The 21,816-nt window shown below is 43.3% G+C and overlaps 1 protein-coding gene across 8 annotated transcripts in view; it reads left to right on the plus strand.

The window, feature by feature from the left end:
* The first annotated feature begins 17,699 nt into the window (after window positions 1-17,699).
* The window catches only part of PDLIM3 (PDZ and LIM domain 3), a 29,939-nt gene continuing 25,822 nt past the window's right edge, over window positions 17,700-21,816 (plus strand). For 2 of the 8 annotated variants that reach the window (XM_045588954.1, XM_045588956.1), the window contains exon 1: window positions 17,700-17,913. In XM_045588954.1, the coding sequence (XP_045444910.1) occupies window positions 17,821-17,913 (93 nt within the window). In that variant the 5' untranslated portion in view covers window positions 17,700-17,820. The remainder of the gene's footprint in view (window positions 17,914-21,816) is intronic. The other 6 variants (XM_045588950.1, XM_045588952.1, XM_036457211.2 and 3 more) reach the window with 5 other exon arrangements.

The raw sequence follows: 21,816 nt of genomic DNA on the forward strand, positions 1-21,816 counted from the left end.
AAATAAGACCTACTTACAGATTTCCTTCTGAGTGAAATATAAGGCATCCCCCCAAAAGTAAGGGCCCTCCTAGGCTAAACATGAGAGATTTGGTCCACTGATTCTGAAAGAAATGGAGTCACAAGAAATTCACCAGGAAATTCAGGAATTGGATTGTTATTATGATGTTCCAGAAGATGATGACATGATTGTCATTGAATAAATGAGTAAATTCTTGATACTGTAGGATTCACAGTTTGTCTGGTTTGTGTTGACAACTACTGTACTACCATACCGTATACAGGTAATAAATTTCCTTTATTTTCATTTAACAATAAATGTGTACCGTATTCTTAATGGAAAAAATAAGACATCCCCTGAAAATAAGACCTAGCGCATCTTTGGGAGCAAAAATTAATATAAGACACTGTCTTATTTTCGGGGAAACAGGGTAATTCCACAGGGAAGCAAGGGTCACCAGGCCCTGCACCAGGGATAGAGGCATGGTCATTTCTGTGCTTAGTTCATATCAATACCAACTTTCCACGGCATCTTGTCTAAGTGAAAATTCACGTGTCAATTAATTTTCAACATTGCATACTTGCAGTGTATGACTTTATTCTTGACAAGTTCATAAGTACAGCCTGTGCTTAGCCCTCCAAGTAGGAAAAAAAAAGTATGTACTTTCCAGTTTGGAAGGGAATGCATACTTTGTGCACTTAGTCACATTTATCACGTTTGCTCGGTTTTAAGCTTTTTGCTCACAAACCATAAGAAGTTTAAATAAAATGAAAAGGAAATTTGATTCTATCCATCAATGTACTAAAATACAACCAAGATTAGATGCCACGAGGTTACACCATCTCATCACTTATAATTAGTATTGTCTGAGCAGGCCCCTTCTGAGAAAATACTTACAAACCTTTCATTTCCTATGAAGAAATTCATCTGGTTTCCCCACAAATTGAAAATGTATATAGTGAGTTAGTGAAAAGAGGAAACCTTCTCAGCCTCATTAACTAATTTTTAAATGAAATTTATGATAGAAATATATTCTTCCATCTAAATAATCAGAAAATGAGTTGATTTTTGAAGCTTTCTACTTTTTTTAAAGAAAAAGTCTGGCCGTAGAGTAACTACACTTTTGAGCCACGCAATCACTCTTTTGCTCAAATCAACATTTAGTACTAACATTTAAGTCAGGAATAAGTAAAAGAAAATGTTGGAAGCATCCTTTTCCCTTTTTCACTAGAAATGCTCATTTCTCAAATCAGAAGAGATAAACTCTTTCTTACGTTTCCTCCTTGCATGTGTTAAATAGGGTCTTTTGATTCACTTGGGCAATATGCTATCTAGTAATAAGAGAGACAGGAATTGTGCAAGAACCCACCCAGAATACAGTTCAAGAACTGCCCTTGAATGTAGAAACAACTGAGTATAGTTCTCCTCTTGATTACCTTGTCACACAACACACCACAGTAGAAGACTGGAATGAGATCCTCCATTGGCCCTGAAGAAGCCAACTGCCATGTGGTGGAGAGAGCCATGTGTCAAGGAATGACAGGCAGCATCTATGAGCCACGGCCCTCAGTCCTACAACCATAAGGAACTGAATTCTGACAATAATCAGGGAGCTTGAAAGAAGACCCCGAGCCACATCCAACAACAGCTCCAGCCAACACCTTAACTTCCCAGCCTCTGAGATCCTAAGCAGAAGACTCAGCTAAGCGGTGCCTGGATTCCTGGCCCATAGACACTGCGAGATAATGTATTTGTGTGTCTTAAGCCACTAAGTTTGTGTTCATTTGTTATTCATCAGTATAAAACTAATACACTGAGCTACCTTCTTGCCCCTCGGAGTTAGAAATGTGACAATTTCTACCATTCTGGAGACAAGCAGTACACATCATCATTCTCTGCCTTTTGACTCATACTCATGGTTCCTCATGGTTTCTTCAAAACCCTCTTGCCTCCGGTCTATGTGTCTTTACTATTTATGTTCACACTTATAGGTGAATGTCTGTCTCTGTCTCATAGAAGCTGGGCAGACAAAAGAAAGATATCCTTATAAGCACCTTATCTTACTGACATGCCTTCAAAATGTCAACTAATCCTCATAACAACCCTTTGAGACCAGTACCACTAGTATTCTCATTTTTGTAATAAATTAAGGAGTTCGGCAACCTAAGTGGAGAAGCCAACCTCAAACCCAAGACTCTTTCTTTTTCTTTCTTCCTCTTTTGCAGGGCTTTTAACTTGAACAGGAGGTTCTCATGAATGCCATATAGGTAGTGAAATCTCTGCCCTAGGGCACTGATAATATATATCCTATTCTTTCCTCTTGAGACAAACCAAGTACAAGCCACTAGGAAGCCATCATGAGCTAATTATTGTTGCTCTTGTTTTCCCCATTGAACCTGAGTCAGGAGGACTTAGGTATAAACATGGGCTGCTCTATGCAAATTAGTTACCTCTATGAGTTTCAGTTTTCTTCCACTGTGTTGCCCATACAGATGCTCCGTCAATTGTAGCTGGTTGTCATAATGGTAATGGTTATTTATCAAGGGTACCTGCCGTATCTTATACCTCTAGAGCTTAACAACAAGTAAGCAACTTCCAAGTAGGACTCTGATGAATGTGTTACTTAATTAATTCACAGACTAATTTGAAAGGATGTCCACACTAGTGAAGAAGTTCCCAGGAAAGAATGAATAGATTCTTTTTTTCTTATGGGAAATAACTTCTCAAGAATTTAAAAGCTCATAGTGGTAGATTCTACTTTTGGAACTCTCTGAATGGGCCAGATCATCTCCAGCAGAAAATTTCCAGGAAGTTCAACATCTTATGAAAACTACATAGTCAACATGTACAATAAAGAAAAAGAGCATGGACTTCAGAGTTGCATCTACCTGGATTCAAATCTTGCCTCTGCCATTTATTGTCTGGGCTTCTCTGAGTATGTACTTAACTGGCTTGTGTCTTGCTTGCCTCATAAATACAATGGGGATATTAACAGTGTTTTCTTCCTGGTGTTATGAAGAATATTAAGTGGGTTAATATATTTACAGCACTTAGAACAGTGGCTGGAATGTAGAAAGCATCAGTGAACTTCAAAGTTTGTAAATTCAACCAAAGTTTATTGAGTCTCTACTATGCATCAGGCACTGTGCTGAGCATGGTGAATACAACAGGTGAGAGAGGAAGAGGAAAAAAATTAATGTTTACTGAGGGTCTGAATAAATCACTGTGACAGGTGATTATCATCTATTATCTTCATTTATTTTATTTTTTTATTAAATTATTATCTGTGTACATATCTTACCATTGCCCCCCTCCCTCCCATATATGCCCTTCCTCCCCAGAGTTTTGTGTCCATTGGTTGTACTTATATGCATGCATACAAGTCCTTCGGTTGATCTCTTATCTCTCCCACATTATCTTCATTTTTAATTAGTAACTTTATTAGGTAGATGCTAGTGGTCCTATTTTACAAATAAAGAATGTAGGTAAAAGATTAACCATATTTCTTAGAGTCACTGAGCTACTAATTGGTAATACAGGGATTCAAGACCAATATGAGGCTCAGTCCTACATTTGCTATAACTAAGACACAGACCCTTGATAGAGAATGAAAACCTACAGTGAAGATCTACATGCAAATGATGAAACAGAATACATATGCGAAGAAGAGATATTTGCCTACAAAAGTAAGGACTGCCTTGGGTGGATAAAACCTGTCCAGGGCCTTTGAGGGGAAAGGGAGGGGAGTCAAAATACAGATTCAGAGGCACGCCAAAACCGGTTTGACTCAATGAATAGAGAGAGCATCGGTCTGAGGACTGAAGGGTCCCAGGTTTGATTCTGGTCAAGGGCATGTGCCTTGGTTGTGGGCACATCCCCAGTGGGGGATGTGCAGGAGGCAGCTGATTGATGTTTCTCTCATTGGGTGTTTCTAATTTTCAATTCCTCTCCCTTCCTCTCTGTAAAAAATCAATAAAGTATATATTTTTTAAAAACAGATTCAGAAGCACAACAAAGGCCTGAGGTATTGGAGGATCAGCAAAGAAAAATGACCAAACATGCTCTCTCTTGTGAATGAGAACTTGAGAGCCCAGCGATCTCTCCCCATCGAGCATGTCGCTACATGCTGTGCTGCCAGTTCCTCATCTCTGCTGACGAGTCAGCAGTTTCTAATCGTGGCGCCTAACTGCTCGGTGTCATTCCTTTTTCCAGCAGCTCACATCTAGGTCTATGTGTGCTGTGTGACGTTGACTCAGCTACAACGGCCGACACCTGGCAACCCTATGAATGGATGATGTCCACTGTGGCCTGACCTCCACAGCCCAGCTGGGCTCCTGAGGGCTCACACCTGTGTCTTCTTTCATGGACTCAAGCCATCTCAGAGTTGCTCTTCCCCTGTTCCTGCTGCCTTCTATTTTCCCAGCGCATGTGTCTTTTCCAAAGAGCCCCGCTACTCATGACGTGCCCTGTGTGGGACGGCTTCAGTGTTGTCATGATTCCCTCCCATGATGTCATAGGCTCTAGGTCTACCACACACCTGTCTCAGCCTCACCTTTAAGGTACATCTGCCGTCCGTGTTTGTGGCACCCACTGCAGCTTATGTTACAGCATTTACTCTGTCCCCTTGGTGATTGGATTGATCCATGCGGCTTCCACAACCTGCTTCTTCAGTTTCATCTGCTTTCGATTTTTTGCACCAATTCCATCAGCTTAAGCATATTTATTTTCCCAAGGTGTTTCAGCCCTGATTTTTTAGCTCTGCCTTCATTCCAGGCAAAATTAATCCTTCTGCTTTGTTACCAGGCTACTTCCTACAGACCTCTCTTAGAGCCGTGATTATGTTATAATGACTGTTTATGTACCTCTTTCTTGACATATGAATTCCTCAAGTCAAGCATCAGTCCTTTGCGTCTCCAATGTCTAGTCCAGTGCCTAATATAAAGATTTGATAAATAAACAAATGCATGAATGAATGATGACCCAAAGGCCCTTGCCAGACATGTGTGAGCCTCCATTAAATGAATCTGCCTAACCTAGCCAACGTTTCCTTCCAATAACTTTAAGAAAAATGTTGGCTGGTCTTCTCGTTACTCATTATTTCTCCCACCGTTCCAGCCATTATCCAAGCTCTCCACTGCCTCTTCCGTTACCTTAAATCCATACAAGATGTTTTTTCTATCTACATAGTTCTGTTAATGTTTACCAGGCTGCAAAGCTAGATCCTCCCTCTCTTCTCTGCCAAGTAAGATCCAACGTTTCCCTCATGATGTGCAAGACATCCAGGTAGCCTTTCCAGCTGTTTCCCATGCCTACACTTCTTTTTCAAGTATTATCTTTCAATTTTGAAATCTCTAACACTCATTCTACTAGGTATCACCCCAAAGTTATTATATACAACATGCCTTGTCTTCTCTCAATGACAGGAAATGTCACTTCTTATTTTATTTTTATCTGCCTCTGCACAATGTTAGGCCCATAGAAATTTATTTTTTAATATTTTTTATTGATTTCAGAGAGAGAGAGAAACATCAATGATGTCAGACAATCATTGATCCACAGTCTCCTGCGTGCCCCACACTGGGGATTGAGCCTGCAACCTGGGCATGTGCTCTGACCAGAAATCGAACCTCCTAGGTCATAGATCTATGCTCAACCACTGAGCCATGCTGGCCAAAGTTTATTAAACAAACAAATAAGCAAGGAGCTGGTAGATTCACAGTGGCTATTTAATAGTTAATTTAATATGATGTTATCTAAGAATATGTATGGTAGTAATGATAACTTACTGTTTTATTACCATGATCATTAAGTATAATATATGGCCAGGAAATTGTATGAAGATTCAGGCTAACACTTCTCTTGTAAGAGAACTGAAATATAATTGACCTTAGCCATGTGTAAGTATTTTCAGGGGCTATGATACAAGTCCAAGACTATGCAGTTGTCCCAGCGTTGGATTTTTCTGGCCTGCGAGCTCACTCTGTGATCCTCTAATACACAGGCTCCAAGTCTGCAGAGTCCATTTGTTCTCCGTGTCCAGCTCATGGACTTACGCTCTGCCCTTCACTCTGATCCCTGCCGCTCTGGCAGACAGCACCCCGTTTCCATCCAAACCTCCCTGTCTGGATGAGCAGGTTCATCTTTGCCAGAAGAAGCCTCAGACCTACACCAAGTAGAGCAGCTGTTTGTCAAGGTGATGTCTGATTCTAACAATCACCATGGAGCTGAGCCACTGAGGATTAAATGGCAACATGGAAAATAATGATGTAACGGCCTTACCCATCTTTTTAAAGGATCTGTCTCCTTGGATCTGACCTGTAGGCCTTCAATAAAACCCATCCTCATTTATGTTCTTCGTACATATGTGGAAAGAATATAACAAAATACTTTTACAAACTTCTTTTAATTGGAAATCTTGAAGGAAATTTTAAACGTCTTAAACTTGAATAGAAAGCAAACAGAAAAGAAGTTCTTTAGAAATAATTCTCCTTCCTCAATTATTGAGGGGTTCCCTCTAGACTAGGGGTGTCGAACTCAATCAGAGAAGGGGCCAAAATCTAAAATCCAGCCTAAATCGCGGGCCGAATGGTTTACTGAACAGTCATAAACTGTCATTGTGATGGAAACGCAGCGGAGTGCAGTGATGACAGCGCGGTGCGGGCCACATTGCAAAGCCTGGCGGGACGGATTTGGCCCGCGGGCCTTGTGTTTGACACATGTGCTCTAGACATATAAAACTTTAGAACATCAAAATGTAAACTAAATCTCTGAGCCAAATCAGCCAAATATCAATCTCAAATTGTTCTAATCTGGGATAAAAAGAGGGTCACAATTTAAGACAGAAGACCAGGCACTGGCTCTGCCCCACAATGCCATGTAACTTCAAGAGACTTCCCTTGAGTTCCTCTCCAGGTTTCATTTACTTCCCCAGGGGAGTCTCTCCATGGGCTTCCCATGCCATGTTTCATGGTCTGGCTGCTACAACTGTTTACACCAAAAATAGCAGTTTATGCCAATGAAACCTGATAAAGTCAAAATCGCCCACACCCAAAGAAGCTGCCACCTCCCTGCCAATGCCCGCAGAAGTCACTGATCGTGATAACAGCTCCCGGGAGAGTGGGCAATACGGCCACACCAAATCTGTGATGCCCTCCAAGAGGCAATGATCCTGCTGCTAATGGCTACCTATGTATGCCCAGTCACCAATGCCCAGCAGCTGCCCACACCTGCACTGAGGGTGTGACTGGCCAAGGAAAATGCTCTCTGAAGCTGCCAGTTTGCTGACACCTGTGTAACTGGCCATTTGTTGCATAAATCACATAGCTATTTTGATTAAAATCAGACTTTTTTATTTATGTAACTTCTTGCCTTAGGGCTTAGAAACACATTGATATGGCTGATTTGGAATGATAACTATTGGGTATTCTCCTCTCCTTTCATTTATTTTTTTTAAATATATTTTTATTAATTTCAGAGAGGAAGGGAGAGGGAGATATAAAAAAAAATATCAATGATATCAATGATGAGAGAGAATCATTGATTAGCTGCCTCCTGCATGTCCACTACTGGAGATCAAGCACAACCCAGGCTTTTGCCCTTGACCTGAATCAAACCCAAGATCCTTCAGTTCACAGGCCGACACTGAGCCAAACCAGCTAGGGCTACACTCCTCCCCTTTTAAACTAGTCCATGGACTTGTACCAACCTTTGAGTATTTATCCAATCTCTTATCCCCCTCTTCCCTTTGGATCAATTTCTTCAGAAGGGGGTTCTTATGTAACTACCTTCACTTAAATATTCAATTAGTACCAGGTATGCTCACAAATCCTTTACACATGCCCCAATAATTTTGAATTCCAGAGTACGCCTACTGCAAATATTTTTTATTGAGAGCATTTACTTCAAAGACAATAAGAAATGCCTTATGTTTATTCAGGCCAACTGGTGGAGAAACCTATCAGTTCAAAATTTGAGTTGCAGAGGGGGTCAGCTCCATTTTGACCACATGGTGTTTTTGTTTTCTTCGTTTATGCCCCTAGAATAATTTCATGATCATCTTTATTTTTTTATTTTTTTATCACCTAAGGATATGTTTATTGATTTTAGAGAGAAAAGAGGGGGGAAAGAGAGAGAAAGAGAAACATTGATTGGTTGCCTTCCTTATGTGCCCTGGTCAGGGATCAAACTGCAACGTAGGTATGTGCCCTGACCTGGAATTGAACCTGAAACCTTTGGTACTGAACAATGCTCCAACCAACTGAGCCATCCAGCCAGGGCCTATGATCTTTCTTAAATAAGTTAAAGCCTGTGTCCTAATTCTGAGAGAGGGCCCATCAAAAACTTAACAGGAGATGGTAGCGATATTTAACATCAATAAAAGAAGTTCCACATTCTTGACAATTCATTTAAAACTGCAGTAATCAATCATATTTGGTAACAGTGTGAGGATCTGGAGATTTTATAGACAATTCTAAAGAGACCCTTTCTAATGTGAGGCCCCAATGGAAGACCCCTAAGAAGATGCTACTGAGTGTTCTGAGTGCATCAGCTACATTACTCTGGCCTCCCCATCACAGCTGGATGACCAAACAATAGTAAAGCTCCTAGACAGACTAATTCTGTGTCTTCTATTTTAAACTGCTTTGTAATTTAAATTAGGACATGCCTGCAATTCTAGGAATGCCTAAGCCTCCGACCAACCTCTCAAGTCAATCACCATGTCATCAACCTTCAAAAAAAAATATTTAGCTAAAAAGATATCTTGCTTCTAATGAGGCCCTGTGTTATTTAAAAGTACATTGTAAGCTGGGGGGAACCTAAATTTAATCCACGAGAAAGACACAATACAGCACCATTAGTTAAGCATGTCTCCACTAAGTAGATGAACATACAGCACGTGAATGACAACCTTTAAAGTAGCTCCTCTCTGACATCTATACATGCAAATTTTTCTTTTTAATCTTGGCTCCCCTTAAATATCAAGCATCCAGGTAAATGCACAATGCATCATTTATATTTTAATTCACAGATTAGCATAATGTTCAAACTAATGCTCATATTTTTAGGCATCACAATACCTTGTAAAACACATAATCAGCTAACATTTTTTAAGATGTTGGAAACATCTTATAGGAACTTTTACAATCAAAATATCTTTTATGGTTTGCCTTTTAGAACATTTGTCACCTGTGGCAAATTTGCTAGTTGGAGAAAGGAAGTTAAGGAAATGCAGGTCAAAGAATTCAACTGCCATATCAATAAACAGGCTTCAATCCAGTTCATGCCAGCAGACTGCAGCCCTGAGTGCAGCCAACCACCAAAAGTAATGAGGTCCCTTGTTATAGAGAAACTGGATGAGAAATTGCAGTCAAATGCTTCTTCTACCCTGAGTACCTCAGAGAGTTCTGTAGCCACAAGAAGTGTTACATGGTTGGAAAAAAGGTGCCTGGTCAGAAGTATGGACTGTGAGGCTAGAGATCTGGTTTAAGGTGGAGCATGGAGGCCTTATAAGCTCAGCTAAGGAGTTTGATATTTATCCTGAATGCTACTAGGGAGCCCATGAGGAATTTAAAACAGATAAGGTACATGATTATGCATCTACTTGAGAAGAGATTGATTTGGCAGCATTTTGCAGAGTGAATTGGAGGGGGAACCAAAAAGCCAGGATAGAAGAGGGGAGACCATGCTAGTCATCTTAGGAGGAACCTGCAGGTGCCTTAACTAAAGGAGTGGACACTGGACAAGAGCTAGTGACGGACTGAAGTCATCTAGGGGTCTTGGCGAGAGCAGTCATATGTTTGGTGGGGGGTGGGAGGGTGGGGGACTGGAGGGGAGGAGTGGAAGAGCCTTGAATGACTATCATGGTGGTGCTCTTCACTAGAAAAAGAGGTGGGGAGAACTAAGCAAAGAGTGGGATATTGGTCAAGTTAAGTTTGAGTTCCTCTGAGAGAAAAGTTAAATAGATGCTTCAATGTATGGATCTTGCATCTAAGGGGGGACATCTAATAATGGGATCTAAATTTGATGGGGGGAGGCAGGCTTTAATTTTTAAGTAGAAAAACCTTGGGTTTTCATGAAACCCCCAGTGATATTCCAAATATGAGATGAGTCTGGGAATCACTGACATTGAAGGGGCAATTATAAGAGGGACTATGAGGGGCATCACATTTGTCAGAAAATCCAGAAGATTCTGGTATGACAGGATCCAAGGGATGGATGGTTTTAACTGACTGCCTAAGCCCACGGCCTTCGCTGAGTTTGGTTTTAATTTGTGCCATGACCATCCACGTCTCTGTCTAACACTAGTGATTCCACTGTTTTGGAAGCAGCAAGTGCATTTTCCTGGCAGATGGCTTTCCTGAAGAGAGAAGACCTTCCCTCCAACCACTGTCACTTAGTCAGCATGTGGAACCTAAAATGCTCATTTCCTGGGCAGTGTCACACACACACACACACACACACACACACACACACACAAAATGAGTAAAACAGGGCAGAAGGATCTTCCTCCTTCACTCTAGAGTAGGGGTGTCGAACTCAATCAGAGAAGGGGCCAAAATCTAAAATCCAGCCTAAATCGCGGGCCGAATGGTTTACTGAACAGTCATAAACTGTCACTGTGATGGAAACGCAGCGGAGTGCAGTGATGACAGCGTGGTGCGGACCACATTGCAAGGCCTGGAGGGACGGATTTGGCCCACGGGCCTTGTGTTTGACACATGTGCTCTAGAGCGTGTCCCCCACATTAAAGGAGGCTGAGCCCATTGTGCTAGAAGAGGAATGGCATTTTCCATATAATTTAAATATGGACTACACAGCGTAATTGGTCATTAGCTATTATCCATATGTTTTCATCTGGAAGTCAAAGCATGTCTTAAAAAGAGAAAACTAGACTCCACTGGAATGACTATATATGGAGCTTGGTCCTTTCTCTCCGTAACTGACATGTTGAGTACAGAACACACACATTTTATTTGTTAAGAGACCAGCCATGGAGCCCAGTGGTGAAACAGGTGGAGATGCTCAGGGCCGGGCCAAAGTGTCTGCAATAGATTAAACTCCAGCATTTGTGCTTTGCTCCAAACCTTCAGAGTGACTAAACCCAGGCCAGGCATTCAGTCATCCACTCTGAGAGCTCCCTACACACTCCTCTGAGGTTTCCATTCACTCCATTCTCATTTGAAATGTTTTCATAGTGATGATAAATGGACTCCAAATAAAAAAGCCCCTAAACACATGGTCTCTGTTACTGAAGCGCGGGTTCAGATGTGTATGTGTTATAACCACACACCCCAGCTCTTCTGCTTGCTTTCTAGTGCCATTAAGAAAGTGAAGGGAGCCTGGCCAGAATGGCTCAGTGGCTGAGCGTCAACCTGTAAACCAGGAGTTCATGATTCAATTCCCAGTCAGGGCACATGCCTGGATTGTGGGCTCGGTCCCCAGTAGGGGGTGTGCAGGAGGCAGCCAATAGGTGATTCTCTCTTGTCATTGATGTTTCTCTCTCCCTCTCCCTTCCTTTCTCTGAAATCAATAAAAATATTTTTAAAAAGAAAGGAAGTGAAGGGACATTGAAAGAGACTTGGAGGGCAGTTAACCCTAGCAAGTAAAATTCCAGTGGACTGAAGACAGGGGCTGGGATTTTTTTGAGACACATTCAGGCAGGAATTTCTAGGATCCTGACAGCAGCATTAACAGGCTGCATTGAGTGGGATCAACTTTGACCTTGTGAGGAGTCCCTTTGAACAGTGGTCCATGACTCTATCTTAGTCCCCAGGGAGGCCTACACTCAGTTTGAACAGAGCTGCTGGCTTTTCAATGACTTCAAACCATTGAACTAAACAGTATGTACAGGTTGTTGAAAGCATGCTGAATTCATAAACCCCAGCAAATGTTCATTAAGAGGCAACATGGAAGAGTAGAAGAATCAGGAAGTGACAGAAAGGGGCAGACCTAGGTTTGAATCCAGCTCTGTCTTACCGGGTATAAGATCTCAGATAAATTTATAACTTCCTCACAGTCTCTGTAGCCTAGGATAATAATATTTGTCTGACAGGGTTGTTTTGAGAACTAGAAATCAGCACATTAAATACTTAACACAATGTCAGACATATTATGGTAGATCTTCTGATCAAGTTCACGTACACAGAAACAGGTCATTAGTCCAGAAAGACAATCCAGTAAGGATGGGAATATTTCAGGTAAGCTGCTTCAATGGGAAAACATGTTGAAATCTCCCCTACCTGACCAACTCTTCTTCTCTCTCCTCTCCCCTTCTGCCCTCCCTTCCTTTCTTCTCTTCCCCTTCCCTCCTCTTTCCTCCCCTCTCCTCTATCTCTCTGTCCCTGCATTTGCAAATGCACTAGCACCAACATGACAGCCACCAGCAGTAACAGAAGCTGCTAAGAAAGGCCCCTATTTGCTGTTCAGCCCATAATGCCTCAGTTCATGTCTCTGGCATACTAATGATTTCCAGGTCTGTTGTTAATTCAGTACAAATAGTGGGGAAATTCAGTGACATTTTGGTGGGGAGTACCAAATGAACTTGAGCCGAACCACCACATCATCCCAAGGAGTGTGACGACCTGGGAATGAAACAATAAGGTTTCTTGACAGCCCTGAGGGCAGACACAAAGCTTGGGATTCAGCCTGGCTCATTCCCCAGAAGGGATTTCACAGAGACCCAAATCCTCCAAAGCATGGAAATCACATGGGCTCGGACCAAAGAGGAAGTCAGACACAATGTGTGGAAGGGCCTGAGAGCACTGGCTGGCTGCCCAGGCCCTTGGATAAGCTGGTTTGCACAGCCAAACCAGCAAGTACATTCAAGTACAGCAACAGAAAGGTGAAGTTGAAGGAGATGAAACTGTGAACAACAGGCATAGCGGCAATTGTCAGGGAAGGTGCTTCTCTGTAGGACTCTTGTAGAAGGAAGACCTGAGACAGAAGAATTAGCTTCCCCAAACCAAAAAAAAAAAAAAAAAAAGAAAAAGAAATCTCAAGGCCAAAACCTGTTTCAACTGATCAATAATTATTGACCACCTCCTCACAGCCCAGCACTGGATGGCAGTTGTGATAGACTCCAAAGAAATACAGTCCCTGTCCTGGAGGAGCCAACTGTCTGGCTGGGAATGCAAAAATAGCTCTCCTGAAAAGTCATCCTTGTAAAATTCATCCTCCCAAAGTTCAGATCCACACCTGTTGCTTTGTTTAACCCTAGCACCTAACACGCTGCCAAGTGCTTGGTTAAATGGAAAATAGCTAAGTTCAAAATCATGATATATTGACTAGAAATAAGAGCTGAATAAAGAGAAAGTTTAATATAGATACAGGTGGTCAATCATGTCATTTCAGAAAATGTGGAAAGTTGGAAGTGACAGAAGAGAGAACATACCAGAAAAGAGCACATACAAAAGCATAGTATAAGAAATTATAATCCTACACGTTGATTTGAATTATCGTTTCTTAATGGGTGGTCCACAGACCACCTACAATAAATTTTGGCCCCAGCAACTGAATTCAAATATCTTGAGAGTGCAACCCAGGAGTTTGCATTTCTAATAAGCACCCAGACTCTTTTAATGCTTATCGAAATTCAGAACCATTGGTTAAGGTAATTGCAGATTCAAACAGACATACTCTTCCTTTAAAGTCAGGCAGAATGAAAAAATAGGTAGGGAAGGGAGGAAGGAAGGGAGGGAGGAAAGGAAAGAGGGAGGGAGGTGAAAAGAAAAAAATCTTAAATGTAGAAAACAACTGGGAAGAGAAGTCAGAGCCCACCTGCTGAAGAAATATTCCTCCAAGAGTTCCCATGGGCTTCCCTCCTGTGCCCCTGCCCCCCCCCCCACACACACACACACATACACACACACACCACTCCCGCTGTGGCGGGCAGAGAGGGGCAGGATGGGTGGGGCATGCCCCTCTGGTCCCACCTGCTCCACCGCGCCTGCAGCCACCCTGCACACACCTTACCCCACCCTGCACTTGCTGACAATGCTTTCCTTCCAGCAGCCACAGCTGTCGTGCTTTCCACTTTCTCTCCTTCTTCCTTCTATGTTGTCTTCAGTCTTAAATCCTCCCTCCCTCTGCAGATGCAAATTAACTTCCATCTTTGTTGGATTAATTTGCATACTCTTTCTGATTGGCTGATGGGTATAGCAGAGTGGTGCTTAATTTGCATATTGCTCTATTATTATGTAGGATTACTGCTACTAACTACTACTACTACTACTAGAGGCCTTATGCACAAATTCATGTGTGGGTGGGGTCCCTCGACCTGGCTGGCAATCAGGACTGTCTAGCCCAGACCCAATCGGCTGGACCCCAGCAACAAGCTAACTTACAGGTTGGAGCATTGGCCCCCTGGTCGTCAGTGCCCATCATACTGACTGGTTGAGCAGTCGTCCAACAGTTGACCAATTGGTCGGACACTGAGCGTATTATGCTTTTATTATATAGGATTGATATTTCAAACCCAGCATGACCAAAACTGTTCTTTACTCTACCTACCATTCCATAATTAAAACAAAAATGCCTTTCTGTACTTCTTATATATTTTCTCCTTATTACTAATTCCACCATTTCCATAATACCCAGTGAAGACTTGGGAGAGCCTTCCAAATCTCCTAACCTCCCCCTAATCCTCCAAGTAACATCTGTCTCCAGGTTGTGTCAATTTACCTTCCTAATGACTCCCATGTCTACCCACTCTCCTCCATCCCACTGCCCAAACCAACATCTCCTCCTGGATTATTGCAGTACATTCTAACTGGACTCCTCGCTTCCTATCTCCTTCAATTGTGATTCACCCTCCCACCTCCCAGAATGAAGCCTCTAAAAGGCAAAGAATACATGTTGCTTAAAACTCTTCCGATAGGATGAAGTTGGAATATTAGCGTAACATACCCTGTAATACAGCTTCTGAATGCTATGACCGTTGTCTCCTGTCCCACCCAATGTTTCCTGCCTCCTGCCATTGCACATCCCATACAGCTCTTTCTGCCTCAATTATCCTCTTTCCTGTTTCCATTCCAGTTCCCAGGCCCTGGAAAAGTTACTCTTTATGATCCAGTTCTAACATGTCTTCCTTTGGAAACTTTCCCTGACACCTTTACCAGGAGAGTTGGTTACACCCTTCATTCCTATTCCATCACTATACTAGTACACAATGCTGTCCCAGTGTGCATCACATTATGTGATCGCATTTCACATCTCCATCTTCCTTATTTTATGACAGCCTAGAGGACAGAAAGTGGGTCTTCGCATTCCCAGTGCCTGGCATGTCATTGATGCTCAACAAAAGTTTACTGAATGAATTTGTGAATGAAACCACAATACATAGCAACATTTACTATATAGAAATTTTTAATAGAGGGAAAATTTATAATTCCAAAAGCCTGGAACAGTGGTAGAAAATAAATAAATAAACAGAAAGTCACAGAAGCCCTCAGCTGAGTAGCCAAGTTGCCTAGAGTGTCATCCCAATATGCTAAGGTTGCGGGTTTCATCCCCAGTGAGGGAACATACGAAAATCAACCAATGAATGCATAGATAAGTGGATCAACAAAATCAATGTATTTCTCTCTCTCTCTCTCTTTCTCTCTCTCTCTCTCTCTCTATTTCTCTCTATTTCTCTCTCTCTCTATCAGTAACTTAAAAAGAAAGAAAAGATAAGAAAGGAAAAAAGGAAAGAAAAGAAGGGAAAGAAAAAAAAGGCGCAGGATCTAGCTGGTTTGGCTCAGCGAATAGAGCATCAGCCTGCAGAGTCAAGGGTCTAGAGTTTGATTCCGGGAAAGGGAACATGCCCGGGTTGTGGGCTTGATTCCCCAGAAGGGGGGTGTGCAGGAGGCAGCCAATCAATGATTCTCTCTCTCATTAATGTTTCTATCTCTCTCTCTACTCTCCCTTACTCTCTGAAATCAATAAAAATATATTAGAAAGAAAGAAAAGGAAAGAAAGAGAAGGAAGGAAGGAAGGAAGGAAGGAAGGAAGGAAGGAAGGAAGGAAGGAAGGAAGGAAAGGAGGAGGGAGGGAGGAAGCCACGGGGGCCAGGAACCAGTTTGGTGTGAGTAACAACGATAGGTTGGTTTTGCACAGGTTGAATTGTATTTGCACCAGCAGACAATTATATAAGTAACTCATGCAAGTAACTCAACTTCGAGGAAGTGATTTCCTTATCTGAGAGAGAGGGGGCGGGGGGGGGGGGGAGAGACGGGACTAATAACAGCAATCTGATGGATTTGTCAGGATGAAGAAGAATCACACGCACAAGGCAATCACCACAGCACCAGGACCGCCTGGTGCTCATGGAATCCCTCCTTCTCTCCTGTGCACATGCTTCTGGTTTGGGGTCCTCTGACCCAGCACCCCACTCCCCACCCTCACTCTGCCTGTCGTGTCCACCCAAGACAGTCTCAACTCCTAAGTTTCTGTTCTGCTCACTTCCCATGTGTCAAAAACGTAAGCTTAGGGACTGCATTCAAAAGAGGTGACAATTGCTCCAATCAAAATGAAAATATATTTCCGGTCTATTGGTTTATCGGCTGCTACTTTTAGAAGGTTCATTGGACTGGGATCATGATTGCATGACATCGTCGCTTTTAAATTTCTTCATTTTAAACAAATAAATGTAGACTCTCTCTGAATGCATATTGAGTATGTTATGCACACCCATCAATACGTATGACTGTGTGTGTTTAACTGAGCCCCCATGCTGTGCAGAAGTGGCTCATGTTTGCGCTATTTCACTGGGTGGAGGAATAATTTCCATAGTAAGTGAAAGTACAGCTACTACCTATGATGTAAGTACAATTACTACCCCTATTTTTTAAAATATATTTTTGCCTGACTTCAAACAGGAAGGAAGAGGGAAAGAGAGATAGGATCATCAATGATGAGAGATTGATCGGCTCCCTGAGGCCACAAACCAGGCATGTGACCTTGACCAGAACTGAACCCGGGACCCTTCAGTCCCCAGGCTAACGCCCTGCCCTACCGCCTGAGCCAGACTGGCTATGGCCATTACCACCCTATTTTACAGATTAGAAAACCGCGACTGAAGAATATTCAGGCAGAAACCGATTTGGCTCAGTGGATTGAGCTTCGGTCTGTGGACTGAAGGGTTCCAGGTTCAATTCCAGTCAAGGGCATGTACCTTGGTTGCAGGCACATCCCCAGAGGGGGCGGGGGGAGAACAGGAGGCAGCTGGTCAATGTTTCTCTCTCATAGATGTTTCTAGCTCTCTATCCCTTCTATCCCTCTCCCTTCCTATAAAAAAAAATCAATAAAATACATTTTAAAAATATGTTCAGTAACTTAGCCAAGGTCACACAGCTCGTGCGTAAATGTGACAGCATTCAAAATCGCCAAATAACTCACTGGACTGATGCTGCTGTGTTTTACTTTCATGGAAGCACAGAGAGAGGCCTTGGTTTAGCTGCTTTTCACTTCGAAAGGAGTGCCCGCTGAGCTGGGAGCAGAAAATAAACGGGCGGACAGGTGTGACTGGAAGGGAGCGATGGGGGCTGTAACCCGAAGCCTCCGCAGCGCCAGCAGCGCCCGCCCGCGGACCTGGAGGCTGCACGCAGCCCTGCGCCCTGAGCTCCCCGGGGCCCGCGTCTCTTTCTTCCAAAGTTGGATCTCTCCTGGGGGGAGGGGGCCGTGACGTCACCGGGGAGCGGGGATAAAGCTCCGGGCCGGGTCCCAGCGAGGACACTGCCCGGGGCGCACCGAGGGCTGTCCATCCTTGGAGACTCTCGCTGTGCGCAGGGCCACCCCTCGCCGCGCCCCCAGCCGCCCGAGGAAGGAGGCACAGAAGGCACCATGCCCCAGAACGTGGTCCTGCCTGGCCCCGCGCCCTGGGGCTTCCGGCTCTCAGGGGGCATCGACTTCAACCAGCCTCTGCTCATCACCAGGGTAGGCGGCCTCCCTCCTGCTGCTGCCAGGCGGGGCCGGGGGAGCGCGGGGTGGCCAGGGAGGGTGCGCTGGGTGCGCTGGGTGGGTCCTCTGCCTGGGACTGGGTCGCAACTTGGCAATGTGAGGTTTGGAGGATGCAGAGCAGCTGAGAAAATTGACCTGTCGGCCCCACTGGTCTGCCTGCATCCTCTCATCCCCAGCAACTTTCCCCCAGCATGTTTCCTCTGGGCTCAGAGAGGGCAAGTGTCCTCTGCCCTCTGCCGTCCACCCTCCACTCTGGTCTCCTTCCAGTCACAATGGTGGGGGGGTGGGGGGGCGCAGGAAAGAGAGACGGGGCGCTGGAGGGAGAGATGGGGACCCTGGAAGGAGAGAGAAGGAATGGCACTGGAGGCTGTGGCTTGTCTGGAGGAAAACTGCAGCCAGGCTGCGCTACCTGGGTCCGCCAAGCTGGAACCACTCTTATCAGCCCAGACAGGGAAAACATTGCTAAGCTGTATCCCTAGGTTTCCAGGCATTTTGAGTAAATATTTTTCCAAAGCTGGGAACTTGGCTGAGACATCAGCACCTACAACTGAAACTACGAAGAAAACGGGTCAGAGTTTCGTTTATCTGATGGAAAAATCAGCATTCAGCCTAATAACTCTGAAAAGAATGCTTTACTGTTATTAAAGTCAAGCTTTTCTTACTCAATATTCTATACAGTGTTGTCTAATCAGAGGGAAAGAAAAAGGAAACTCCGGGGGTTTCTGTCCTCCCCATAAACTTCTACTTAGTCTAGAGATGATTTCTTTCTCACACAAGTATTTGTCTTAAAAGAAAATTATTTCTATCATCACATACAAACCATAGGAAACCTAATACTTTTATACTTTGTTTTCTTCTCTTCCTTACGGTTTATATGGCATCTGATAAATGTGTACTTTATAATCTGATTTACTCATGTAGATTTTTGAACAAGATAATACCTTTTGAATTCTGTTCTTCTTATATGTCTATGAGATTTGGGAACCAATTACTTTTTTTAAAACAATACCTTTAAACATGTATCATACAAAGGCACAGCATGGAACATTTCAAGCTTTGATTTACATGTTTTCAAAAGCATATAAACACATCTGACATGCATTTTTTGTATGAGACATGAAACCTCAACATACCTCCCCCAAAAAATGTCCCAACGTAAACTAAGCAGAAAATAGTTTGGCGATCTGGGCCAAGCAACGCCTTTTATGGATTTCCCCAAGAAAACAGTTTCCATTATCTCTGCTGAGAAGTATTTTTAACGTTTCTGACGTCTCATTCTCATTTGTTTATAGTCAATGAAATGAGCTTTTGAGTTCTAACAAAAGATAAATCATATTGATATCGAGCCCTAAAGAAATAATTAAGTGATTTACAAAGGGAGGAGGATTCCCGCTATGGCTTTGCAGCACGTCAATGTGATTCATCGCTCGCTTGAAAGTCGAGCTGTTGACATTTGGAACAATGTTTATTTAAAGCCGTGCGTACATTCTGGGGCTGGGCGGCAGGCACTCTTTGTAAACATATTTGACATGATGACAATTATTGCCTGGAAGGCCAACGCTGGCTTGAATGTTGAACTCGTTACTTATTATATGGATCATTGTGAAGCTTGGTTCAATAGCAGTGCAGCACCATGCATGCTTGTTCATTTGACCGTGCCTCTTCTCTTCGGTGAACTTCACTCAAGGAGGCAGGTAGAGGCAGGCAAAACTAAACTGTTCTGGATTCCAGTGATTCCCCAAAGCGTAGGAGATTCGTATTGAATAAGAGAAAACACATCCACATGAACTGCTTCGCCTTAGCATACATCTAATTGAGACTATTTCCACTGAAACTGTAAGAATACTAAAAATCCTTTGGAAAAAGACTAGAAGATATTGCAAAAAAGCCATGATCATTGTTGTCCGTAGGTAGTAGGATTCTTCTATTACTTTTAGAATCTTTATATGATGTGGGAAGGAAGTGAAGAAGGTTGCTTGCCATGCTCTCTTCTACACCCTCTATGTATAGCCACAGACTTACTCCCATCTCACCATAATCCAATGAGAACAGGAGCGCTACTATCCCTTTTCACAGGTGAGGAGGGAAAGGCCTGGAGAGATTCTTCAGCCTGCTGAGGACAAGGGGGGGTGGGGGGGAGCAGCAGCACTGATGCCAGGTCTACCAGCCTCCCAAGTCTGCCCTCTGAAGTCCACACATGGGAGAAAAATCTGCTTGCCGTACAGGGATTTCCAATGGGTGCTTAGTGCCATCCAATCCATCACCTAATTCTGTTGATTCTCTATCTTAACATCTACCACTTTTCTTTGTTTCTACCACTGTACTTCTTCAAGATTTCATAACGTCCCACTGAGCTGTTAGTCTCCCTCCCCAATTCACCCTGCGAGTCCTTCCCAGCCATCTTCGGGAGATGCAAGGTTGCTCCTATCTTCCCCATTCTTATACACCCCTCAGTAGCATCACCAGAGTGTGTGTGTGTGTGTGTGTATATATATATATATATATATATATATATATATATATGCCTAAGCAACCAGCTGACCAGCTGACCAGTGGTAGCTATGACATGCACTGACTACCAGGAGGCAGATGCTCAATGCAGGAGCTGCCAAGCAACAGCAGCTTTGCAGAGTGCCCTTTCACACCTGGGACTCCTCAGGGGATGTTAAACTGCCGGTTTCAGCCCAATCCCTACAGGCCAGGACCAGAAACCCCGTTGGTGCATGAATCCATGCATCGAGCCTCTAGTAGTGAATGAAATGTGTGGTCTTTAAACACTTAGGGCTTTCACCCTCTATCCCAACTTGAGTTTCTAATTCCATTTCCTCCCTCTCTGGCTCTCCTCCCACCCATCAGTAGGCAGCAGTGCCGTGACTCTGGACTAGTCATGATTTCTCTAACAAATCTTTGATTCTCTATCATTTTCCTCCAGAAGTCTCTTCCCTACTCCACCCCACTGCCCCCTAGGCTTATGGTAACCTAGTCAAATAGCATTATGCCCCTTTGAATACCATAGCTTCTGACCTATGACCTCTCCTCATACCTCACCTGATACCACATCTGTATTCCACAAACCACATGCCCCTCAAGGGCAAGAACTTTCAAATCTGGGGGTTACTCAGTGCTGAGGACAGTGCTTTGTACATCACATATGTTACAGAATAAATATGACACAACATGAATGATTGACTAAACTGCTCACTTTTCAACAAAGCTATCACAAATAAGTACAGATTGTGTCCTCAAAAATACCCCATGATAAAGATGAATGGCAATTATTTTGTTAATTGATTTGTCTATTTTAGATACGTATGCAAAGAACTGAGATACCAATGCTTCCATTTAATGCCACAAAAAAGTCCCATAAGTCAGATGAATTCCTCAAGTCAATTAAATCCATGTTTATCCTCCTACCAGCCACCCCCACCTCCCTCCCTCACACAATACAAGTCTGGACTCAGCCTTGCTGCTCAATAATGATCCTCTGCTAGACCAGGGCTGGGGCACCGGGTTATCAATATCACTCTCTCCATCCACTGAAATACACCCTACCATTGCTTACAATCTAATTGATCTGTCAGGTTGATCATTATATCATAAAAAAGAACATTAGAAGTAAGGTATATCAAAGACCAGACATTCTCAAAAACTTGAGCAAAATGACATGCACAATCTTTAGGAGAGCAATTTCTAACCAATAGGTGACTTGACTTTGTGCAACATAAAGTTATGCTGTGGTGTTGAGTCTGGAGGAGTGAGAAGTTTTTGCAGCCACCATATGTACCTGGCCTACGTGTTTCACAGAAGAAAGCTCTGGGATTGACTCTACGTGAGCAGCGTCTCTTTTCTTGGCAGGAAGATGCTAAGGAGTCTTTCTTT

This window comes from Pipistrellus kuhlii, unplaced genomic scaffold, assembly GCF_014108245.1.
Source record: "Pipistrellus kuhlii isolate mPipKuh1 unplaced genomic scaffold, mPipKuh1.p scaffold_m20_p_3, whole genome shotgun sequence".
NCBI lineage: Eukaryota > Metazoa > Chordata > Mammalia > Chiroptera > Vespertilionidae > Pipistrellus > Pipistrellus kuhlii.